This window comes from Musa acuminata, chromosome BXJ1-4 (assembly GCF_036884655.1).
Source record: "Musa acuminata AAA Group cultivar baxijiao chromosome BXJ1-4, Cavendish_Baxijiao_AAA, whole genome shotgun sequence".
In the NCBI taxonomy this organism is placed as follows: Eukaryota; Viridiplantae; Streptophyta; class Magnoliopsida; order Zingiberales; family Musaceae; genus Musa; species Musa acuminata.
Genome location: NC_088330.1, coordinates 198,036 through 220,693, shown reverse-complemented (window position 1 = coordinate 220,693; position 22,658 = coordinate 198,036). Strand labels below are relative to the sequence as shown.

Sequence of the window (22,658 nt, the reverse complement as noted above, 5' to 3'; positions counted from 1 at the left end):
CTATCTTATTTTATATCTAATAAGCCTCTGAATTATTGGATCCTAAGGATGAGATCCTATAAAAGACAATGAGAGATTATTTGATAGAGATCCACTAATCTAAGAGGCTTGGGTAGTTGGATCAAGATCCAATACCCAATATGGCATGAATCATTGGGGTTAAGTTGACAAGGGGTCTCTATAAATAGGAGGGAACTGATGAGTCATAGGCTAAAGCTTTTTTGTTGCTTCTCCTATTCTCCACCCTCTCTCCACTTTAGAGTAGGCTTGGAGTTTTGAAGAGCATCATCACAGCCCTGCTGTGTGAATCACCGCTAAAGAGGAGGACGCTTGACCTCCTTCACCATTTCTTAAAGATCTATAGGGATTCAAGGATATACGATCTCCCTAGGTAATACAATCTTTAATATACACAGTATTCTGTTTCACGGATTTTGCGCATCAATCTTCGCACGACGACGAACACATCTTTAGGAATTGGGGATTTTATTTTTGTTATGTTATTTCGTTGCGCATGTGATATCGCCTCTAGATTTCCCAATAATAGTCTATACTCTCAATGACCTAGGAGATAAATACAAGAAATTGGTTGTAGTAATTCGGGCATGCGACTCACCGATGTCGTTCGAAGAATGTTAGGAATGGGGTCGACACTAAGAGAGGGGGTGAATTAGTGCAACGGTAAAAATCACGTCTTCATAAACTTTCGTACGATAAAACCGGTTTCGACAAAAACCTTTTCGTAAAGATTTTAACTTGAAACACGCTCATAAATAAATTGAAGGCAGTAAGCAATTAAACAGATTTGCAGTTAAAGTAAATTACTCAAGACATAAACACAAACCAGATTTTTATAGTGATTCGGTCGTCGTGACCTATATCCACTCCACCGATTCCTCTTCCGTCGAGGCCACCAGCATCCACTATGGGTCTTCCTTCAATAGGCAAAGACAAACTACCTTTTACAACCCTCTTCTCCTTTTACCGGGTTTAAGATATAACCCTTACAAGCACTCACTCTCCTCTCTAAATAGAATTCTAACACTTAGACTTGAGGAGGGAATTTCTAAAGAGATTACAACAGCGTTTCTTTGCTTTTAGACTCTCTGTGCTTGTGTGTCTTAACTAGGGATGAGAGGGGTATTTACAGGCTTTAAGTTGATTCAAACTTGGAGCCTAAAACTTTCCCATCCCGGGTTCCCCGGGCACGGGCGGTACCACCGCCCAATGTCAGTCTGACATAGATACTGCCCTGGGCGGTACCATTGCTTGGCACCTTGCCAGGGGTGGTACAACTGCATGGCACCCTACCATGAGTGGTACAATTGCCCAAACTAGTGGTACCACTGCCTGACATAGTCTCGAAGACTATGCCATGACGATGAGACTTCTTGGGGCATAATTTGGGTCTCTTTTTGAGCCCAACACAATCCTTATATGGGCCTAGCTAGCCCCTAATTGGGTTGGCCCAAATCCAAGCCTAATTACATACTAACTACGAAATCCGAAGACATTTGCTAAGCTAAACAAGTCCCTATATCTATTCTTCCCGTGAGCTTCCGATGAACTTCTGACGATTTCTCGGTAATGTTCTAGCGAACTCCCGGCAAGCTCCTGGACTTCACAACGATCTTCTTGGCGAGTTCTGACGAGCTTCTCTAGCAAGCTCCGAGACTTCTCGGCTGGTTCCGCTAGAACTTCCGACGAACGTCCGGACTTCGGACGAACTCTCGAACTCCCAACGTAATCGCATCCTTGACTCCAGGACTTCATTTTGCTTCATGTCTTGCTATCATAGTTAATCCTGCACAGGTAAAAACATACTTCGATCTAGACAATGAATACTATGCATTAATCAAGTTGTCGGGCATGTCATTGGTCTCTCGACGCTTCGTCCGATTCTTCGGCGCATCGTCCTCTCTTGCGGCCTATTGCCCAATCGGCTAGTTGACTCTGCAACTTCGATATCCTTGGTGCAATATCAACTCTTCTTGGCCCGATGCCCGAATCCATGGCCCAAAGCCTTCTGTCGATACGTCGATCGATCCTCCGGCCCGACGGACATGTTTTCCTCCGGCACAACATGATTCTTCCTGCTTTAATTGTCTCATCCTAATCGAAGCATCCTACATCACTCAAAAAGCATATTAAAACATAAACACATATTAATTGGTTTCATCATCAAAATCTGAGATTCAACAAAGAACTCTTTGACAAATTGATTGACTATATGACATATTTAAAACGTGATGAAAGGATGATAGGACCAACTATCACAGCTCAAGTCAATCAAAAATCCAAGCGAAAGAGCAACTAAAGCAACAAGAACTTCAACAAAGGATTGACTAAGATGCCTCCTAGACATATGGGTAACACGTAAACATATCCTTATCAACTATACTAGTAACATTTCAATCACAACTTCAATAGCCATAAGCAACCTTAACATACGACCATACAAACCAACAAAGAGTCATCTGTCAGTTGTATGATAAAGTCGGATACTCTACAAAAGTCTATTGGTCTCGACCCAAATATACTACTATATCAAATTGGCTTCAAGCGAATATCACGACTACTCTGACTGCTCGTCTAAATAATTGGATTATGGATTTTGACAATTCTCATCATATCACATCTAATGTACATAACTAGTTTATCAACAGCGACTATAGAGGCGATGAAGACATCATCATCAATGATAGTAATGGAATCCCTATTTCTTATACTGATTCCACAATGCTTAATTCATACACTACCACTTTTACACTTGATGTTATGTATGCACATCACATCAAAAGGAACTTTATTGCTATTTCTCAATTCTACAAACAAAACAACACCTCTATTAAATTCTTTTCTAAGTCTTTTAAATTCTTTTCTAACTCTTTTCTTATAAAGGATTTGAGTAATGGGGCATAATTGATTCGATGCTAAAATAAAGATAACATTTACGAGTGATCGTCAGCTTCACAAATCACTTAACCCACTGTTCACTCTTTAGTTATAGCTAAAATTGATGTGTTGCATCGTCATCTTGGTTATCCCTCGTCCTCTGTTCAATAAAAACTGTTTTCTCATTATTCTCTTTCAACTTTCAAAACAAGAAGCATTATACTTTACTGTGATGTTTGTCTTAGCAATAAAAATCATAGATTATTTTTTAGAACATCTTCTATATGCTGCTTTAAACTATTTGAAATTATTTACACTAATATTTGAGGCTTTGTCCCAACCATTTCTTTTAATAATTTCAGATTTTATATTATCTTCATATATTATTTTACTAAGTACACATTGTTATATTCTCTCAAATATAAATATGAAGTTTCCACAGTCTTTACCTACTTTAGAAAGTTGGTCGATAATTTCTTCCGATCTACAATTAAAATAGTTTATTCTGTTGGCAGAGGTGAATATCAAGTCATAATATCCTGTCTCTCATCTTGGGACATACAATACCTCAAGTCACCTCCACACACTTCTCAACTAGTTGGCCCTACCGAACTTAAACATCGACATATAGTTGAAACTAGTCTCACCCTTCTACAACAAGCCTCCTTGCCACTAACATTTTGGTTAGCAACCTTTCAAACTGCAATCTACCTCATTAACTACATGCTCACTCCAATCCTATAACATCAGTCATCATTTGAAAAACTATTTCATAGAATCTCAAACATTCAAAAACTCAAAAGTATTTGATTATCTATGTTATCCATAGATACTCCCCTATGCTTTACATATAAGATAATATCAAGATCTAATTGCATCTTCATATAATACTCTCTTGAATATAATGTTTTCCAATGTTATGATCCCCAAACTCAAAAAGTTCTTATATCATACTATGTCATTTTTGTGGAGTCTATCTTTCCCTTCCAAAAACCATGGGTCTCCAACTATGCAAGTCACTCCAACAACCATAGATCACTTGAGTACACCATAGACCCCATTAAATAAGCTTCTCACTACACCATCCAGTCCTTTCCATCAAGATATACACTCCATTATAACTCCACTTTAATAGCTTCTTACGCTGTCCACTACTTTTCCACTTCTTCACAAATTTACCATATTGATGAAGTAATACCCCCGTAAACACAACTAATGTCTTTGCCTTCTCCTGGACCTAATAACATTGAAGTGCCTCAACTTGACCAAGGTCGTGTCAGTGACTCTCCACCAATACGTATACCTATCACACAACCTAACAATCTCATCACATTTAGACATCCTATAACAATACTCTCCGAAAGTGATATTTTCAAATCACGTCAAGTCATTGACCTTCGTGCTATCACAAACTCTCCACTTGAGCCCATTGAACCCACAAGCATCACTCGAGCCAAAAAAATCTCTTCACTAGTACAAAGCCATATGTGAAGAAAATGATGCCCTACTCCATAATTCTATATCGATCGTTGTATCTTTTCATCACACATAAAATATCATCAGGTGTAAGTGGATCTTTCGAATTAAATAATGGATCTATTACCAGATATAAAGCACTTCCAATGATTAAAGGGTTTCATCAATGACTTAGTGTTGACTTATTCTGAGTTTGACTATCACAAAAGTTTGACACTTACGACAACTAAATGTTAACAATGTTTTCTTATAGGAAACTCTAATTGAATGTCTTTATGCAGCATCATCTTGCCTTCATCCATCCTTAGTATCCAAAATATGTTTATAGACTACAAAATGTTATTTATGGACTTCTTCAAGCTCCAAGAGCTTGGAACATCGAACTTGGCTCGTTTTTTACATCAATTGACTTCATTAACTCTAAGTCTGACACTTCATTATTTTTACGACGATAAAATGGAGGTACAATATATATACTTGTGTATGTGGATGACATTATTGTTATAGGCAATAATTTTATATAGATCAAGGAATTTCTTAAGAAATCGATAGATCGATTCTCCATCAAAGATTAAGGAACCTTAAGCTACTTTTTGGAAGTGGAAGTAACATATACATCTTCAAGACTTAATATCTCAAAGAAAGTACATTCAAGATCTATTATAAAAAACAAACTTGCATAATACTAAAAAGATTGTCACTCCACTCTCTACTACTGAATCACTCAAACTATATAATGATAGCCCTACTATGAATACTGCATAAGACTACCAAATACTTGGTTCTTTACAATACTTATCTCTCACATGTCCAAACATCCAAGTCAATAAATTGTCACAATTCATATATCGACTATCCACTATATTTTGGTCTACAATAAAATGAGTCATGCAATATCTCAATGGGATCATTAATCGTAGACTTTTTGCCGTAAACACTCATCATTTCATTTCTATGCCTTTGTCGATGTTGATTGGGTAGAGAATATCAATGATTGAACATCTGCATCATGATATATTATCTTTCTTAGAGTAAATCTAATCAGTTGGAGTTTGAAGAAGCAAAAATCAATCACAAGGTCTACAAGTGAAATTGAATATCGAGTCATCGCCACCATTGCTATAGAACTCAATTGAGTCATGAATCTGCTAAAAGAACTTGACATCAACTCTATCCTCACTCCTACAATATATTATGATAATATCGGAGCCACCTACTTATGTGTCAATCTAGTGTTCCACTTACATATGAAACACATTGTCATCGACTTCCACTTCGTCCGAAATCAAGTTGTCAAACATCAACTATGGATTTCTGAAGTACATATGACTGATCAACTAACAGACTCTCATAAAGTCTCTCGCTCGTAGAATATTTTTCTTGCATCGATCTAAGATCGGTATCTTTGATAGGAGCTTAATCTTGCAGGGGCATGATAGAAAATAAGATTTCTACAACTACCTATCAAAATCTCTCCTAACTAACTCATTTTGATATAGGAAATCTTTCCCTTTAACCTATATAAATATAGTTCATATTAATGAAACTTAACAAGTCTTTTATGATTACGTCCTAATCTATCAAAATCTCTCTTAATCTATCAAAACTTATCTCCCTTTTCTTTAAGAGTATTAATCCCTTGAAACTCATCTTTGCTTTCTTTGAGAGAATTAGTCTGAAACCGATCTCCCCCTTTTTTTATCATTCGGTGCGAACAATCATCGTCCTCTTATCTCGTACAAATGCTAGCCCAAACAAACGGCGCCCTTATGATCATCCTTCGCAATAGGAAAAGTCACCAATCGACCATCGACATAAATGAGCTTTTGAAGGACCACGATGGAGGTGAGGAGGAGCTATCATCCTCTTACCACCGGTCATCTAGGTATAAAAACTAGCTCCTAGAACCTGAAAAGGGGATGAAAAAGAAATTCCTACTATTCTTATTCCCACTACTGACTTTGCCATCGGAGAGGTTGAGTCGGGAACGCCCCCAACAATGTCGATGAAGCTAAAGCACACCTCAGTTCGTCTTGTCCTAATCAACATATGAGAACATCAATTTAGCTTTTAGGATGAACTTACACTTCTGGGAAGAGATTCAACGGTGTGAATTCCCTAATCAACAAAAAAAGTTATAATGGTACCTAACCATTATTCTTTTCCTCTTTTTATTTTTTTGCATCACACATAACAAATAATATATATATATATATATATATATATATATATATATATATATATATATATATATATGATAAAATAGTATAAATGCACCAAATCATTTAAGAATTGCTGCGAATAGTGAGCACCTACAAAGTGAAAAAAACAAAAGGAATGTGCACCAATGATTCAACAATGCTCTCACGGATTGCCAATCGAAATTAATATCCTAAAGACATATCCGAATCAAAAATAAATTACCAAGTCGACACTAATGCTTCCTACTTCCTGCTCTCTCACCCAGTACATGTTCGACTGGATTCGGAACCAATTAATTAGGCAACAGGAAGACAAATGAGCAAATACGAGCCACTTGCGTTCTCCCAAAAAAGATAAGGATCCATTTTATAATCCCAGATATTTTCTCAAGAAAATAAACATTTTCACGCATGCAATAGGTTAGGTCAGAGATTGACGTCCCCGGCACCTCCTTGCATCTCTTTCCAGGACAACGATGACCGGCATCACTCATTTGTTTCTCGTGTTGGGGAAATGGACATGTGGAACACACGAATAAATCGTAAGGAAAACATATCCGGTGGGTTGTGGCCATAGGATGATGAGATGTCGTCGTAAGGTATGAACTCTTTTATTGTGCGATTGATTACGAAGGGAGGTCAAACCATCATCACCCCCTCAACATCCATTTGGTAGCTTTAATGACCACTACGAGCTTGATTTGGGCACTTCAAACCATGGCTCTACTTACCTACTAATGTAACTTTGTTATACATCCTAACGACGTTGGTCGAGGAAGATTAAAAAAATTAAAAGAAATATATAATATACTTTCAGGTGACACGGTGGGTCTTGTTTTCACAAGCATATGGGATGTTGCAATCCGATTTCGATTATGTAATAAAATCTTTTTATAATTATTATAGAATTTTAGATTTGAATCTCACATCTATAATTTATTATAAATCGATTTTGATTAAAAAGGAAGCCCTAATCTTGGAAGTATTTTCATACGTGTGCTGTGTGTTTATTCGCTCAGGGGTTTTACATTGTCAGATATGGTTTGGGGATTTATCTGCTAAATCTCTTGACTGGGCCACATCCGGCCCAATACAGGTCAGATCTAGGCCACAGACTGCTAGACCCGTGCCAAAGACAAGCCAGGCCGGAACATCTACGGCCTAGGCCGAGCCGAAGCCGAGCAAGCATCGGTCCAGGCCGAACTATGGATGAGCCGTATTCGGCCCGAGAAAGGTCAGATCTACGCAAGAACCAAGCTATATCCGTCCCAGAGACGGGCCAGGCCGAGCCTTTTCTGGGTCGTATCCTGACCAAAACAGGCCAGCACCAAGTTAGACCCCGGGCAGGCCACGCCAGAGTTGGGTCAACAAAGATCTAGACCCCGGGCATCAATTAGGCCCAAAAGTGGGCCGACGTATATGGCTGAGGCGGCTCAGACCCGCAACACGCTAACTGGTAAGGTTACTGCGTCCCCGACGGGCAACAAAGAGGCACAAAAAAAAAATTTCGGCATCAAATCCTTGAGATTTGGTGTTATTATTTTTACCTTTGGTGACTGTATCCAACATCTAGATCTGCAATGACACCTGTTTGGGTCGCCTGATTAAGGTCCATCTAATCTCGTGGGTGGGGCCTTATATAGTATGCGGTCTACAACTACGACGCGAGGTTAGCACCAACGGCCCGTGTGGGACCGGGCCGCACAGACCTATCCGTATGACAAACTCCAACCCGTTAAGTGAGGGTATGAACATGCACATCTGAGCTTACCTTATCTTAGTTTGGCGACGGAGTGTCCCAAAAAAATATTTTTGGCATCAAAACCGTGAGGTTCTTATTCTTATCGCCGGTCGCGGTGACCGGATCTAGCAACATATAACTTGGGCCTGCATGCGCGGTGCCGGCGGCGCCAGCGTCGCTGATTCCCACCGCGGTCCCCAACGCTGGTCGGACTCACCGTCGACAAGGAAAACTGACTAGACGAGAAAGAGGCAGCGGAGGACACATCCACGAGCAGGAGGATGACGAGGGGAGAGAATAGCTGGAGGAGAAGTAGAAGAGGAAGGAGAAAATAGTTGGGGGCAAATAACAGAGAGAAAAAGTAGCGACCGAGGAGGAGAAAGGGCAAGGAGCTGACTGAGAAGGAAGAAACTAAAGAATCAGTGGCCCGACCCGATTGAACTGTCACCGGCTTCCTCGTCCGTCCCGGTCGCCGCTCCTCTCCGGCCCGTCTGCGTCTCCGATGCCAATGCTATCGCATAACTTGGGCCCAAAGGTCGGCCCTTATTCACTTGGCGAAGAAGAAGAAGAAGAAGAAGAACCAAGTTTGGAAGCCTTAGCCCATGAAAATGGGGTACAAGCGGTCACACGTGAGCTTACCCAGAACCAGTTCGGCGAAAACCCGGCGCCGGGAAAAACTTTTTGGCCTCAAATGCTCCAAGTTACATGTTCCTATGATTAGTCTCGGTGATCGGACTTTGCAGCGGCCGTTGAACATCCGCCGCAGCCTGCCTATGCCCGTCGTCTTGGACGCCAGCTGGACTCGCCGCTCCCGAAGAAGATTAGTGAAGAATGTTGGCGTCGTGATTCGACTTACCACTTGGGATCATCCATCATGCACTCTCTTGGTTGTTAACCAAGCAGTACGGTAGATGGTAAGATAAGAAAATGCAGTGCCTTTTTGGAAGGAGAATACGTGTACATATTAAATATCTAATAGTTTCGAAAAAGAGGAGAAGAAGATAATGGAAGATCATATCGATACGTATTGCCTCCCGTTACATGATTGAATTCTCCTGGCGCTCGGAGGAAGGATGGGGAGAGACTCCTTGGTAATGTGGTTTTGCATCAAATGTCGTCACAAAACCAACGAAGCACCTGATGCACTTCAAATAAATAGTGCCATCGCCTTTGCATGCATCCATGGAATCGTGCTAATCTAACCCTTTTTTTTGTTGTCAGTAGCGTTGGCTCCCTTTATTCCTTCTTATCCACATATTTCGAGCCATTTAATCTGTGATTAACATGGGGCGTCGCTAACTGTGCTGTAGTACATATATGGACAATTTTTGATCGACAAACAATTTCAACGCCAACAGGGAGGGTAGATGGAGGATCGAGCGAGAGGCGGAGGGTAAAAGGCGAGAGCCTTTTTTTTGGGATCCGAGCGACTCGTTCTCCGCAATTGTTCGTGTCTCCATCGGATCTTAGTGCAAAAAAACAAAAAAAATTGATTATGAGCCAATTTTTTCCCTTGTCTTTCTTGATTTGATAAAAAAGACTGGTTTTTTCCTTTGAAAGCTTTCATTTTGTTTTCTGTTCCATGGGATAAAGCATAATCCCTCTTTTGTTCTGGAATCTCTCTCCTTGGCATTGTACTATTCCTCATCGGATCCGAGCTGGAAACGTGTAATCTTGACACGACAGCTTTAATTTCTACGCCATTAACGGGAATCAATCGAGAAATATGAGCTTTTCGTGGTCCTTCAGGAGCCGCCTTTCGATGGAGGAATCTCTATCCTCCTAGTTCTGTAGGAGGAAACGGGAGAGGCGAAAAAAGATGGATTTTTGCCACTCCTTTCTTTCTCTTCGTTGAGGTCTCCCCACCCGCTGTCTCCTTCTCATGCTTGATTGGTATCCATTGGATTAGATCTTGATTTCCTCTTGCTTCAGACTCCAGAGGCATCCGAGTGGCCGTCGCCTCCCGACGGAAGGCTTTGATGAAGATATCTACAAATCTTCCCTGATTCATGGCGAGAAGAAAAAAGAGAGAAGCAATTCCTTGTTTCGATTTCTCTCTTGACATCTGTTAGATCTAAAAAAATAGCTTACCTTGCAGACTGTTCAAATGCCAATGATTTCCTTCTCCCCCCTTTCTCGTCCAGTTAATTGACCCCGCAACTTCTGGTCTGGAAGCCAGGAAATGTCGTTTAAGAGCCTCGTCCGTGAGCTGAGGGATGGGATTGGGAGCATGTCAAGAAGAGGAGGAGGAGCGATGGAAGGGATGATGACCGCGCACAGCCGAGGATGTGCCCCGCATCCGCAAGAGCTGGAAGAGCAGCAGCAGCAGGGGAGGTGGGCGAACCTGCCGCCGGAGCTGCTGCTGGATGTGATCCAGAGAGTGGAGGCGAGTGAGGTCGCGTGGCCGGAGAGGAGGCATGTGCTAGCGTGCGCGGCGGTGTGCCGCTCGTGGCGGAACATCACGAAGGAGGTGGTCAGGTCCCCCGAGCAATGCGGCCAGATCACCTTCCCTTTCCCCCTCAAGCAGGTCTCTGATCGCCTCAACCCCCTTTCAGATTTGGGATCAAATTTGTGTTGGTTTCGCGATTGCTTTGTGGTGTATAAATCTCTTTCTTTCCCTGAAAATTTCAATCTTTTCCTGATCGTCTTTGTAATATTTGGTTCTCAATCTGAAATCTGCCCGGGCCACGAGATCACCCGATTCAGTGCTTTATAAGGAGGGAGAGAGCGACGTCGACCTTCTGCTTGTACCTGGGTCTGACCCCCTGTAAGCAATTCCTTTCTCTGCCTCATTGCTTGCTTCTTAGGATCTACGGTCGTTAACTCAATTGCTTCAGTAATTTGGACTATTCACATATTATGGCAATGTGATCGGAGATGATTCAGAGATGGGCTTTCTTCATCTCATTCTTGCACCACCCAGTTTACAGAAATTTCTGAATCTATACGTAATTTCCTTTTTTATATCACCGCTTGAAGATTTCTTCCATCAATTTCTGAATGCTTCTTAGTTTATCATATCGGTGAATCATCATGAAACAAGTCTCAAGGACAGTGATCTCAGTTTTCTGCGATGGCAAGTGTAACATGGGATCAAGTGTCACAAATTGTCATGCATCCTGTTATTCTGCTTTATAGATGATTTTTTTTCTAATGCTGTTGACAAACTCTGATAACTGCAGCACTGCAGGGGCAGAGTGACAAGCTTTTGTTGGCAGCCCACAAGATCAGACGTGCAACGAGCACCAACTTTGTGATCTCATTGAATCCTGATGATTTCTCTCGAGCTAGCAGTACCTATATTGGAAAAGCGAGGCAAGTGTTCTCGTCTACTTCACTCTGAATTGCATTATGCTTTCGTTGCCGTTTGTCTTATGGTCTTTTGGATCTCAACCAGGTCAAACTTTCTGGCAACAAAGTTCACTGTTTATGACAGCGAGCCTCCTTTTGATGCTGCAGTTTCTTCAAGCAATCGTTCAAATCGAAGGATTCATCCTAGGCAAGTGTCCTCGAGAGTACCGGCTGGCAATTACAACATTGCTACCATCTCCTATGAGCTGAACATCTTGCGAACCCGAGGGCCACGAAGAATGCAGTGCATGATGCACTCGATCCCCATCTCCTCCATCCAAGAAGGTGGGAGTGTCCCTGCACCCAGCAGTTTCATTCACTCCGTCGATCAACGGCTCTCCAGTTTACCAGTTGTGAAGGGCAAGGAGCCGGTGAAAGGTTTTTCTTCCACCAGTCTCAATGAATCAAATGCACCTGTCCAGATCAATGGAGAATCTCTCATTCTAAAGAATAAAGCCCCTCGGTGGCATGAGCAGCTTCAGTGCTGGTGCTTGAACTTTAGAGGACGAGTAACAGTGGCTTCTGTCAAGAACTTTCAGCTTGTGGCAGCTGCAGATCCTTCCTGTCATGTTTCTCCAGCAGAGCAAGAAAAAGTTATTCTTCAGTTTGGTAAAATAGGAAAGGATATTTTCACTATGGATTATCAATATCCACTCTCTGCATTTCAGGCATTTGCAATTTGCTTGACGAGTTTTGACACTAAGCCAGCATGTGAATGAACCAGTGAAGGTACAGAGCTTCTTTATTTGTTTTCTTCTACATATTTAATTCCTTCATTGACATTATATTCTTCATCTAAGTGACTTCGGTGGCAGACTTCTGTCAAGTTCGAGATCTTGGAGGAGGGAGTGCTTGTCTTTACTAAATGTTACTCATCTCACAAAATGCTTGTAAGATGTTTTGTGCTTTCCCATATCAACCACCTTGTCTTGTAACTAATTCTGTCCTCTTTTGGTTGATCAAGGAAGTTGATTCATAAATTTTATATATAGTGTGCCCGCCTCATGTATACATAATCATATTGACGGAAAAAATGATTCTTATATGTTTAATGGTGAAGTAATTAAAGTTGCCATCAAAGTTCATGTATGATCATTTACCAATTCCTTCATGGTATATTCTGGAACATGTGAACACTTAGTCTGTAGATGCCATCTTAGTTGGTCATAATCCTCGTCGAAGGTATACAAAGTCATATTAATGAGAATTTTCATATTTCTCCTGATATCCCTCGAATGATAACAGAGAACTCCTTTGGTGTATCTTGTCAAAGCTTGGATTGATTTCATCTGGTCGTTGTACTTAATAGGCTTAGTTGGTTTGCTGGATAAAATCAAGTGAACTGTGATCTTCTTGGCTGCAAGAGCCCTTATAACATCATGAGTTATTGGTGGTTTGCACATTGCTGCTAGCACTTGTTTGTGACCAGTGGAACTTCATTACTTGCCTGCTGTGATCTCTCCCTTAGAGTTTCATACTTATATTGTCACTTTCTTCACCTGTCTGCTTATCACTCTTGTTTACTTTCTGAAAGCCTGCATTTTTCAATATCTAGTATCCGATGGACATGGATGGATGCAAGGCATGGTCTCTACCTGCATGTTGTGAGTACCAAGTATGTAGCTTATGGGTCCAATTGATCGGAACCTCAAACTCTTGAAACATGTGGAATATCGGACATCAGCTTTGCATGTGCTTTTCCTCTTAAACCATTCATATGTTCCTGCTTATCAACTGTCGCTTGTCCCGGGTTGGACATGGCTCTGCCTGGAATCAGTGTTTGATTACGATATATTCAGTATTATATTATTGCGAACTCCTCGTTTGAGTTATATGAAGGTTTTGTTTGTTGGTGCGCTTCTGGATCTTCTTTGGCATGGGTCATCTTCACTTTGGCTCCAGCTTTTGCTTCTGATTCTTGGCTGTTAGGATTCATCAAGCCTGTTATGGTTCTTCTTCTTCCAGCATTTGTTGTGATTGTGTCGGTTCTGTGTCATTTTCAGATTCTTCTTCTGCTTGTGGAAATACTGAGTTTATTGTACTTTCTTTGGGTTTTATATATGTTTCTGGTTTTCTTTTAAGTTTTGGGATCCCAGAAAGGTGAGTAATTGCTATTGGTTCTGGAAATATTGTGGTCATCTCTTGCACATTTATTATTATAAATTTCCATGGGATAAAGATGTTTTGCTTGGACTTGTTCTAGTCATAAGATTTGATTTCTGACGCTGTCGGCTTAGGACCTGGTTCCATTTCTTTTGGAGCTCGGGATTAGGGTGTCGGAGATTCCTGTGTCTGGATTGTGGTCAAAGAAGTTGGGGTGTTTCCATAGGCTCCTTGATGGTGTTTGATGAGTCATATTTGGTTATTATGGTTGGGGATCGATCACACCTTTAGATGGAGATAATGTTATTGAAGGTTGTTTGGTCGGGGTTATGGTGGGAGATAGATAGTCTCCATGAAGAAGGGGATGGTTGTAGTTGAGGTATTTTATGTCATCCGTCAACTTGTCGACTCGGATCTCCAATTATAATGTCAACCTATAGCTCCTAACTCAACCATTCTTTCTTTGATTATCTGTATTATTCAACGTGTCTTTCAACTTTTGCCTCTTATGCATGAGAAAACACTTGCTCTATGGGAACATCACTACAAATGCCACGAGACTTTGCTATTTTTCGCATGAGTGCTCATTTGATTCTCCGAAATGGTCACACAGTACTGTTGCCCATCTTATATAGTAGTGCTAATTGTTGTTCTACCATCCCAATTCAATGATATCACTTTGTTGCATCCTTAGTAGAGACTGCCTTAAGACATACAAGGCCCAAGCAATACTCATTTGAAAGCCAAGACCTTTAACTTGATACGATCCATAAATGACCTGCATAAAAAGAAAAAGATTAGAAAGGTGAACGTGCGGGTAATATGTCATCATCACATATGAAAATGACAAAATAACAAGGATCGTAAGCAACATAAAGCAACTAGTATTTATTAGGCACAAAAATACTCTTGAAAACAAACTTAACAAGCACACACAAAGAAAGTTTCTAAGGCAGATGCAACCTCAATATTCACCTTTTGTCAACCAAAAAATTGGTACACTAAAAACGTTGTATCATCTTTTAGACACATAATCGAGCCCTATCGACCCCGATGCCACCAAGGGTTCTAAAGTGTTGAAATAGCTGACATTTTGTACTGCAAGACCGTCGTCCAAAATTCAACCAGTGGCACATAAGAAGGGAGCTGTTTGGGCTTCCTTCACCTTCATGCAATGTTGCATAATCTAAAATATTTGAGTTTTACATGACAGAAATATAAAATAAAAACATCGACAACCAACAAAAATAGAGTTGACTATAGTAAATTCTTCCTAGTACATGATGCCTAACAAAAATCACTCGAAAACACTCAAAACCGACAAAAAAAAAACAAGAATAAAAAAAAGGGTCATAAACCTGCATCGAACACCTTAACAAGGTTACTCCGTGACACTTGGCCTAACTACCAACAAGCTTACATGATTCGTGTAAACCCCAAAAAGAAATGTAGCACCTCTATTCATCAAGATGACGATCCGGCCATTTATTCATGTATCAAATGTTTACTACGATCACAATCTATCAACTCCAAGAATACCAAAAAAAGGCTTGCTACCCATTAGCATCAACGCATCCGCATAACAGATGAAGAAATGCATGATCTACAGCTTGTACAAAATGAAATGCCTGTAAATATATAGATATAGTGAAAACAGCTGTTCTTCCTAAAATAAATCTCATCTCGGGCCACATTAATATCAAATTCAATTTTGTTGGATCTTAATTTCGATGACAATACAACTTGATTATTCACCAATAAAGTCTGACATTTAAATTGAAATATTCAAACTATAAGATCCCGCTAACTCAACTCATATGTACAGGATCTAGATTGATGAATGAAGGTCACTGCAGATATACAAAAAGCAAACAAAGAAGGAAAACTGTCTGCAGAGAATAGATGTATTCACCTAATCATATAAATCATCTTATGCATCTGCATTTACAATATAGATTTCACTTTTCTTTCTTCTTCTCCAAACATCAATCCATGCAAGATAGACAAATATCTCTGCAACTTTTATTGGTTACATCATCAAAGTGCTCCTCTATTCCAGTCACATCATAAATTCAACAGGAAATCAGTGCTCGAGTAGCATACTTCAACGTCCAGCTGAATGTTTTTGCCACATTGTGCTGCATTCTTTAACCGATCATCTGAATTACCAGAACCTTCAGATCTTCCAAGTATCATTCACGACCTCTTTATCAAAGTTAGCTAATACTTTAATTGATGCACAATAGTCTACCGATGGACAGTCTGCAAAGATGATATCTGCTATGGACCAATCGACTAGTATCTTAGGGTTCTGGAAGTGGAAGGTGCTAAGAAAGAAAATAATAAAGACGAATTGGAGAGGGATAATGCTACATAAACATAGATTAAGTTAAATATATGGGATAAAGCCTTATAAAAGACATTCATGAAAACAATTTATTCCACTTACGGCCATAAAGAACTAGGGAGATTTTGAGTGAATGGTAAGCCATGCAGAGCATCTAGGTTATGCGTTCAATGCTTCCCGTCATTCTTAGACCAGAGGTAACAGGACTTCCAGAATTCTGATGAGAGAGAGAGGTTGACTTGAAGATAGAGGAAAAAAAGGCATGAGAGGAAAAGCAGAGTCAGAGAAAGAAAAGAAAGATGACGAAGTGTCTGTAGAGCAAGGGGGACAATGAAGGAAAGTAAAGAAAAAAAAAAAGGGAGAGACTCGGAGATAGAGATCTTGAAGCGTGAAACAGTTGGTGTGGTTGACACCTGCTATCCCTCTGTTACTGCCAGTCCATCACAAGTAAGAGGAACTACTGGGATGGGTGAAGGACAGAGGAATAAGGGCTACAACTATCCTCTTGATTTGAGCTAATCTTCAACAATTAAGTGCATTATGTATGTTTTGAACAAGAACAGAAACATTTACGATTGGTTCTTTATTTTGATTTCTACAGTATGCAACTTGTTTCTTCAATCTGGAGAACCCCTAAGGCCTTAAACACCATAAGCATATGACTTTGGTTGATCATAGCTGCAGATTGCACAAATAGAAGCATGCCAATTAAGATCGTATATTATTAGCGAAAGAGATAACCTAAATAACAATTATCCAAGATAAGCCTTCATTAACATATGCAAGATTTCTATGCCAGAGCGAATGTGTCTAAGTAAATAAAATTGTATGAACTGACCTTTAAATATAAATCCACATTTCGCTCCTTAATTCTATCAAGCAATGCTAGCCAATCAATCCTCTTTGGCTGGAGGAACTCCTTCCAGTCCGCCAACAATGGTGGTAGATCATCCCTCTTTGCCTTCAAAGAAAGGATCCTCTCCTCAATCTCCTTACATTTTTCTTCTACAGGCTGCAACTCCTGAGGCACAAAATGGTTCTCAGCCTCCGCCACCTTTATACCAGCTCCGCCCATTTGGGGGTCCGACAAATCCAGCCCATAAATCGCGTACTTGAACTTCCCCTTCCTCTGTGGAAAAGCTGCCACTCTTGACGCTCCACCTTTCTCATCCGCCAAAGAGACACTCCTTGCATCAGTTGGAGAGTTTAGAAACGCTCCTTTCTGTCGATCTTCTTGCTTCTGAGCTTGCTCCCGCATCTCATCCAGGCTCCGGCAAAACTCGACCTCATCTAACTATTTCTCTCGCCCGTTTGAACCGAAGTTCTCTCGAAGCAAGGACCCCCGGATGCCGATGTCCCCTGCGAAGCGAATCGGCACATCTCCTTGACCTCATCATCGCAATGGAGGTATTTCTTGAGCTCCTTCCTCATCCGATCCCTTTGCATCGCCTCGTGCACCGAGTTACTCACTTCCACGACAGTCTTCCACAGTTCCTGGCTGAGATCCACAGGGGGTCCTCGGCGTCAGCGCCAGGCTCCATCGAGGCGACAACTTTCTGGCAAACGACGAGAAGCATGACGTCGAGGGTATGTCTCGGGAGGGCCCGGTAGCCGCCGGCGAGCTAGGGATGCATGGCCGACACGAAACGGGAAAGGAAATCGTTCATGGGGCCGTCCTGGTCGTCGCCTCCATGGGCTTGAGTTTCTGCCGGAGGGATCGACGGGAGAACTCGCGAGGGGCTTGGTTGGGCAAGAGTGACGCTTGGGGGGGGGGGATGGGGATCGGAGATAGGCCATGGAGGAATCGAACTGGAGGCGAAGGGAAAGGAGGAAGAGGGCATTGGGGAGTGGAGATCGAGGCAATTTGGAGGAGAAGGAAGCGATGGTGTCGGTCGCAGAGATGGTATGATGGTGGAGTCATGATACGACGGAGATTGGCCCTAGAAAACGAAATCCCTTTTTTCTCCCCGCGTGATCCGACGGAGAAGATGAAAAATGCCTCGCGTGCCGACTCAACACACAACTTTGGTAGCGACACGAGATGGGCATCCACTGATCTCCGAACACGCAACCTTAGAGCCAAGGAAAATAATTAATTAATTAGTTTAGTTCGATCAAGAATATATGTTAATTAATCAGTTTTCACTCACTTATGGTCTGTCTTGCGTAGGAATAACACTACTATGCCGTTTATTACGGTACATTACAACGAATTCCTGTTGAAGAGACGTTACATTGGTTGTTAGGGATAACAGTTAAATATCGTTCGTGATAACAACCTAAACAATAGTTGAGATCTCCTTAATTCTATTGAAGAGATGTCGTAAATCTGTCGAGAAAAATTATACTGAGAAAAATTTTCTTTTCTAACATGTATATATAAATTGGGAGTATTGTATTGTTTCAACTCAATACATTCTTGTATTTTATTTCTATCAGTTAGCACAAATAGCTAAACCCGCATTGATATTTCCATGTACCATCAAACTGGTAATGCATGCATGGTTAGTCTCTCGGAGAAGGTTTTCATGTATGAATGAATGATCAGAAAACACATATGACACGCCACCACCAACCCCATCAATGCAGCGACCACAATTACATGTACTTACTTCTTTCAGATGGTAGATTGATCTACAAAAATCACCCACGCCCTGCTATTTCTTATAAGCTGAACGAGTTAATTTGCTCCTTTGACTCGTATCATACATATGTGTCGCCATTACAAGTCCAAACTGGATGACCTCATGAGAAAGGTGGTGGTGGAACATGCAACGTTCGTTTCTTTGTCTCCCCAGAGCTGGAATTACTCGCTCAAAACCTCGTGCTGCAGCTTCTTCCCATGGAAATGAGTACACACACTCAATCACTTCCCCCATATGTGGCTGCCGACCAAACTCCTTGCTCCGTTGTTGTTGTCATGTATGATGTGCAGGCCAAGGACACCAGGCAAAGCCCTCGACTCCTCAGATCTCGCTTTGCCTCCTCATTCGATGCCTAGGAAGAGGGGTGGGCAATTAAGTTGAGCGGATGGAATGGAAGTGCGTCTCTTTAAAGCTTACTTAATCCGAAGAGAATGCATGGATGGCTAAATGTATGGTTTTTCTTACAGAATCGACCTTGTGTACAGAAACATGACATGACATGAGCCTCTGACTAGTATACTCCACCTCTACAGAAGTTATTATTATTGACCTACAGTTGTTGATGTCATGGGGAAGACGGCTACATACCTCTTGCGTTGTCCTTGATCTTTTTTTGCTGCCGGATGACCTCATGTACGGCACACTTAGCTTCTGCAAGATACCATCATGGAAGAGCAATATATCGTCATTAGTCACGCGATTGCGATGCTTCTCATCACAGCAGACGTATACCAGTCAATGAAAAATGGCCACAGCAGACGTGTATGTCCAAACGAGAATAGGTTTGTGTTTTATCTTATACTGATGCTGATTACCTCGACTTGGTCCAATAGGAATTTAATGTATCCGATGGCCTCCATGAGCACTGAAGCCGTGTCAGTCTGCACATCGTAAACCATGCATGACATCAAGTTATAATAAATTAAGGACAAAGGTAATGTAAAAATTAACTAGTGTATGGATAATGAATGCATCGTGTACATTATCAATCGTCGTCTACCATTTTGATTTTAGATGTACCGTTTTATGCGGTGCTGAATAATGCCTGATTAAAGTTTTCTTCTTCTTTTAGAGAAGCGAAGCACTCATAATGTTTAGAGCAGGTAGGTAGGTTTTGATACCTTGCCGAATGGTGCCACCAGCTGCTGCAGTGCTGCAATCCTATCCCCCAGCTTCTCCTTCCTCACCTTTTGTTTCATTTTATTTTTGGGCCATCACCACGTCAACCAACACAATGGATCAAAATACCAATGAAGCAACCGCGACTATATATATGTGGCCAGTGCTCCAAAACATATATACCTTGAACGGAGAGCAGGAAGAGCGCTGCTGCTGGAACCGAGGGTTTCCGGGTGCTGCTTGGCATGATTTGTGCTCCCAACTGCTGTTGCATCTCCTCGCTTCTGTTCCTCCGCTGACCAGAGATGGCATCTTCAGAGGAGCGTCCAGTTACACGGGTATTAGCTTTGTGGATGTGTTTAGAACCCTAAAGAAAAGCACGTAAAGTTTTTCTTTCTTCTTCTCTGTGCAGTCTTTTGCTTCAGAAAAGAAAAGACGATTCGTGTCGCTCGATAAAGCTGAAAAGTGTTATGTACTCTATGACATCAACGTAGGTTCTCTGAAATTAACACACAGCCCTCAGCCCTACTAATGTCGTTGTCATCGTATGCTGTGACGCTCATGGGAATTTAATTACTACCCATTTATACATATATATATATATATATATATATTTATATATGATATATATATATATATATATATATATAATTTTCTTTTAACCTTTTTTCTGATGAAATGCCTTCCTCATGCATCCTTTTCTTTTCTTTTCTTCTCTTTTTTCCCACCTTAGCTATCATAGTTCTTCTAAAAGTATATATTATCATTGCCCACTTATTCGTGACTTGTTTGATTAGATGGGAAGAGATAAATGTACCCACTTTATGATGGAGGTAAAATGGTCCTTGAATCGATTCTTGTAGATGGTCGAGCCCGGAAGACGCATCCTCTCCTCCTAGCAAAGCCATTCCAGCCAGCGACGGTTGGCAAAAGCTTACCCCTCCTCCTAATCCAGCTGAAGCCGAGAGATCCAATGCATGAACATCATCCATCATGCCTGGCCGAAGCGGACAGGACTGCGAAAAATTAGCAGTCGGAAGAGCCACGTGGCCACCTTCATAACTATCGAAGCTCGAGTTTTCTGGCAAGTTTCCCGGCAGCGGCCGAAGGCCATCCATCTGACAATCTGACGCTAATGCCCTCATGAAGAGCTTTTCGTGTGGTTGGTGGTCTTGATCCGAGTGATCCTTAAAGAACCCATTGAGCTTCCGGAAAGAGTTGTCTGTCAACTCCTCTTTGGCCTTCGCTAGGTTAAGTTGATAGGCAGGCAGCTGGTTCACGAAGCCCTCTTGGTCATTGCAAGCCCAGTGACACCCCATGTCTTGAATCATCGGTGAGCTATGGGAAGAGATTTCATGATTTAGAGTTCCATTGGCGTTTGAAATGAAGTCACCCAAGTTACTGCACAAAGCCCATGCATCCAATGAGAGCAAAAGCCAAGCTTGGGAAGAAGGTCTCTAGGATTACAATAGGGCACGACTACTTATCAGAGATTAAATGTGTAGAGCACATATGCTTAAAGATGCCATCATCCTTTGTAGGTTTCAAATCCCTAGGAATCCACGACGGAAATAGAGGTAGCAAACAGACCAAGCAAGAAAATTCCAAATCCTAGGGATTAGATAAAGTGAGTTCTGACTCGCCTACACGTACAAGAAAACAAGGATAATCGAGTCGTTCTTCTATATACCAAGGAAGTATACAGCCGACCTGAGCTGAGCTCAGAAGTCGAGTAGGAAAACTTACAGTAGCTGGTTTTGGTTCCACTCACGGCTGCAGGCAAGATCATGGAAAGCTGGAACCGTGGCTAAAGAGGCGAAGCCATGAAGCTCTTCTTGGTGGAAGTGATCCAGATGTGAAGAACCCATCATGGTGCTTCAAAAGTTTGATAGCCCCAAGAAGAGAAAAGGGAGTGCTTACAGGAGCTCCGGAATCTACTCCTCAACCCAAAGAAACACAATATTTGGACAGCTAGCTTGAGCATATAAATCTATTTCACTTTTCCAGCTTTCCTCTTTGATTTTCCAACAAAAAATATATATATATATAGTTGGAGCTGCAGTGAAACAGAGGACGGAGTGAAATTGATACCGTACCCTCCTCCTCTTTCAAACCGCTCTGTGCAACTGCTGTAGCTCTTCACTTTCTGCGGCACTGAAATTAAAGATACAAGACCGTCTCTTAAACTCTCAAAGAAAAAAGACCAGGGATCATCTCTCTTATCTCTCTCCCTCTCTCTTCCTTTGCCCCTTGAATGATGTTGTTGCAGGCAATTACGAGGGGATCGATCATTAAGCCTGCTTCCCAACTTGGTAATAATGTATAGCCTTTCGCTCTCTCAGACGCAGATCTTGTTATCGCATGGAATCTCATGAGTTACATCTAGTGAGTGTAACAACAACATACGGTCGAGTCAGCTTTACACCATGCTTTTTTGTGGCAGCAGCACGCAAATATAGATAATACAAAAAAGGTGGTAGAGAGGCATAGGAGGGGAGAGGGAGGGCGTTTCTGTCATCACCTTTAGCTTCCGCTTTAATAAGAATTTAAAACTAATATATATATATATATATATATATATATATATATATATATATATAAATTATTTTTCATTGTAGCATGTTTTCTTTTAAAAAAAGCATTTGGTAGTCTCATAATCATGATGATTTTTCTAACATTTTCCAATAGGAATTAACTAACATTTTTCTAACCAAAATTTGAACTATATCATGTTCATTAATGTAAATATACCACCAATTACATCTTCAAAATATGGACAC

The 22,658-nt window shown here is 41.1% G+C and overlaps 3 protein-coding genes across 4 annotated transcripts; 1 reads left to right on the top strand and 2 right to left on the bottom strand.

The window, feature by feature from the left end:
• The first annotated feature begins 9,523 nt into the window (after positions 1-9,523).
• LOC103974916 (tubby-like F-box protein 5) lies at positions 9,524-12,651 on the top strand. Its single transcript, XM_065153781.1, has 6 exons — positions 9,524-10,169; positions 10,246-10,839; positions 10,992-11,080; positions 11,496-11,628; positions 11,711-12,393; positions 12,465-12,651. Exons 2-5 carry the CDS (start codon positions 10,496-10,498, stop codon positions 12,381-12,383), a joined length of 1,239 nt encoding a protein of 412 aa, XP_065009853.1. The 5' UTR covers positions 9,524-10,169; positions 10,246-10,495; the 3' UTR covers positions 12,384-12,393; positions 12,465-12,651.
• Positions 12,652-14,232: 1,581 nt separating this feature from the next.
• On the bottom strand, positions 14,233-18,062 carry LOC103974917 (small ribosomal subunit protein mS77 (rPPR2)-like). The gene is made up of 2 exons (XM_018821967.2): positions 16,953-18,062; positions 14,233-14,545 (listed from the first exon to the last, which is right to left on the bottom strand). The coding sequence occupies exons 1-2, from the start codon at positions 17,370-17,372 to the stop codon at positions 14,420-14,422; spliced, it is 546 nt and encodes a 181-aa protein (XP_018677512.2). The 5' UTR covers positions 17,373-18,062; the 3' UTR covers positions 14,233-14,419.
• A 572-nt stretch (positions 18,063-18,634) lies between these two features.
• LOC135672253 (transcription factor bHLH110-like) lies at positions 18,635-22,160 on the bottom strand. Of its 2 annotated transcripts, none has more exons than XM_065180712.1 (7): positions 21,625-22,160; positions 20,700-21,279; positions 20,062-20,190; positions 19,881-19,946; positions 19,575-19,640; positions 19,348-19,410; positions 18,635-19,111 (listed from the first exon to the last, which is right to left on the bottom strand). In XM_065180712.1, exons 1-7 carry the CDS (start codon positions 21,747-21,749, stop codon positions 18,977-18,979), a joined length of 1,164 nt encoding a protein of 387 aa, XP_065036784.1. In that variant the 5' UTR covers positions 21,750-22,160; the 3' UTR covers positions 18,635-18,976. The 2 variants fall into 2 exon arrangements, with proteins under 2 accessions (XP_065036784.1, XP_065036785.1); XM_065180713.1 differs by having other exon boundaries at positions 18,636-19,111; positions 20,700-21,521; positions 21,625-21,742.
• Positions 22,161-22,658: the final 498 nt, after the last annotated feature.

What these genes read in the sequence shown, in the direction of transcription:
- LOC103974917 (XM_018821967.2), bottom strand. Translation starts at nt 17,372, where the DNA reads ATGCGGGAGCAAGCTCAGAAGCAAGAAGATCGACAGAAAGGAGCGTTT. An exon ending in ATGTGGATTTATATTTAAAG is followed by an intron (nt 14,546 to 16,952) that starts GTCAGTTCATAC and finishes CTTTTTATGCAG; the next exon opens with GTCATTTATGGATCGTATCA.
- LOC135672253 (XM_065180712.1), bottom strand. Translation starts at nt 21,749, where the DNA reads ATGATGGGTTCTTCACATCTGGATCACTTCCACCAAGAAGAGCTTCAT. An exon ending in TGGAACCAAAACCAGCTACT is followed by an intron (nt 21,280 to 21,624) that starts GTAAGTTTTCCT and finishes GGCTTTGTGCAG; the next exon opens with TAACTTGGGTGACTTCATTT. An exon ending in CTTCCTGCTCTCCGTTCAAG is followed by an intron (nt 19,947 to 20,061) that starts GTATATATGTTT and finishes ATGAAACAAAAG; the next exon opens with GTGAGGAAGGAGAAGCTGGG.
- LOC103974916 (XM_065153781.1), top strand. Translation starts at nt 10,496, where the DNA reads ATGTCGTTTAAGAGCCTCGTCCGTGAGCTGAGGGATGGGATTGGGAGC. An exon ending in GTACCTGGGTCTGACCCCCT is followed by an intron (nt 11,081 to 11,495) that starts GTAAGCAATTCC and finishes TGATAACTGCAG; the next exon opens with CACTGCAGGGGCAGAGTGAC. An exon ending in ACCTATATTGGAAAAGCGAG is followed by an intron (nt 11,629 to 11,710) that starts GCAAGTGTTCTC and finishes GATCTCAACCAG; the next exon opens with GTCAAACTTTCTGGCAACAA.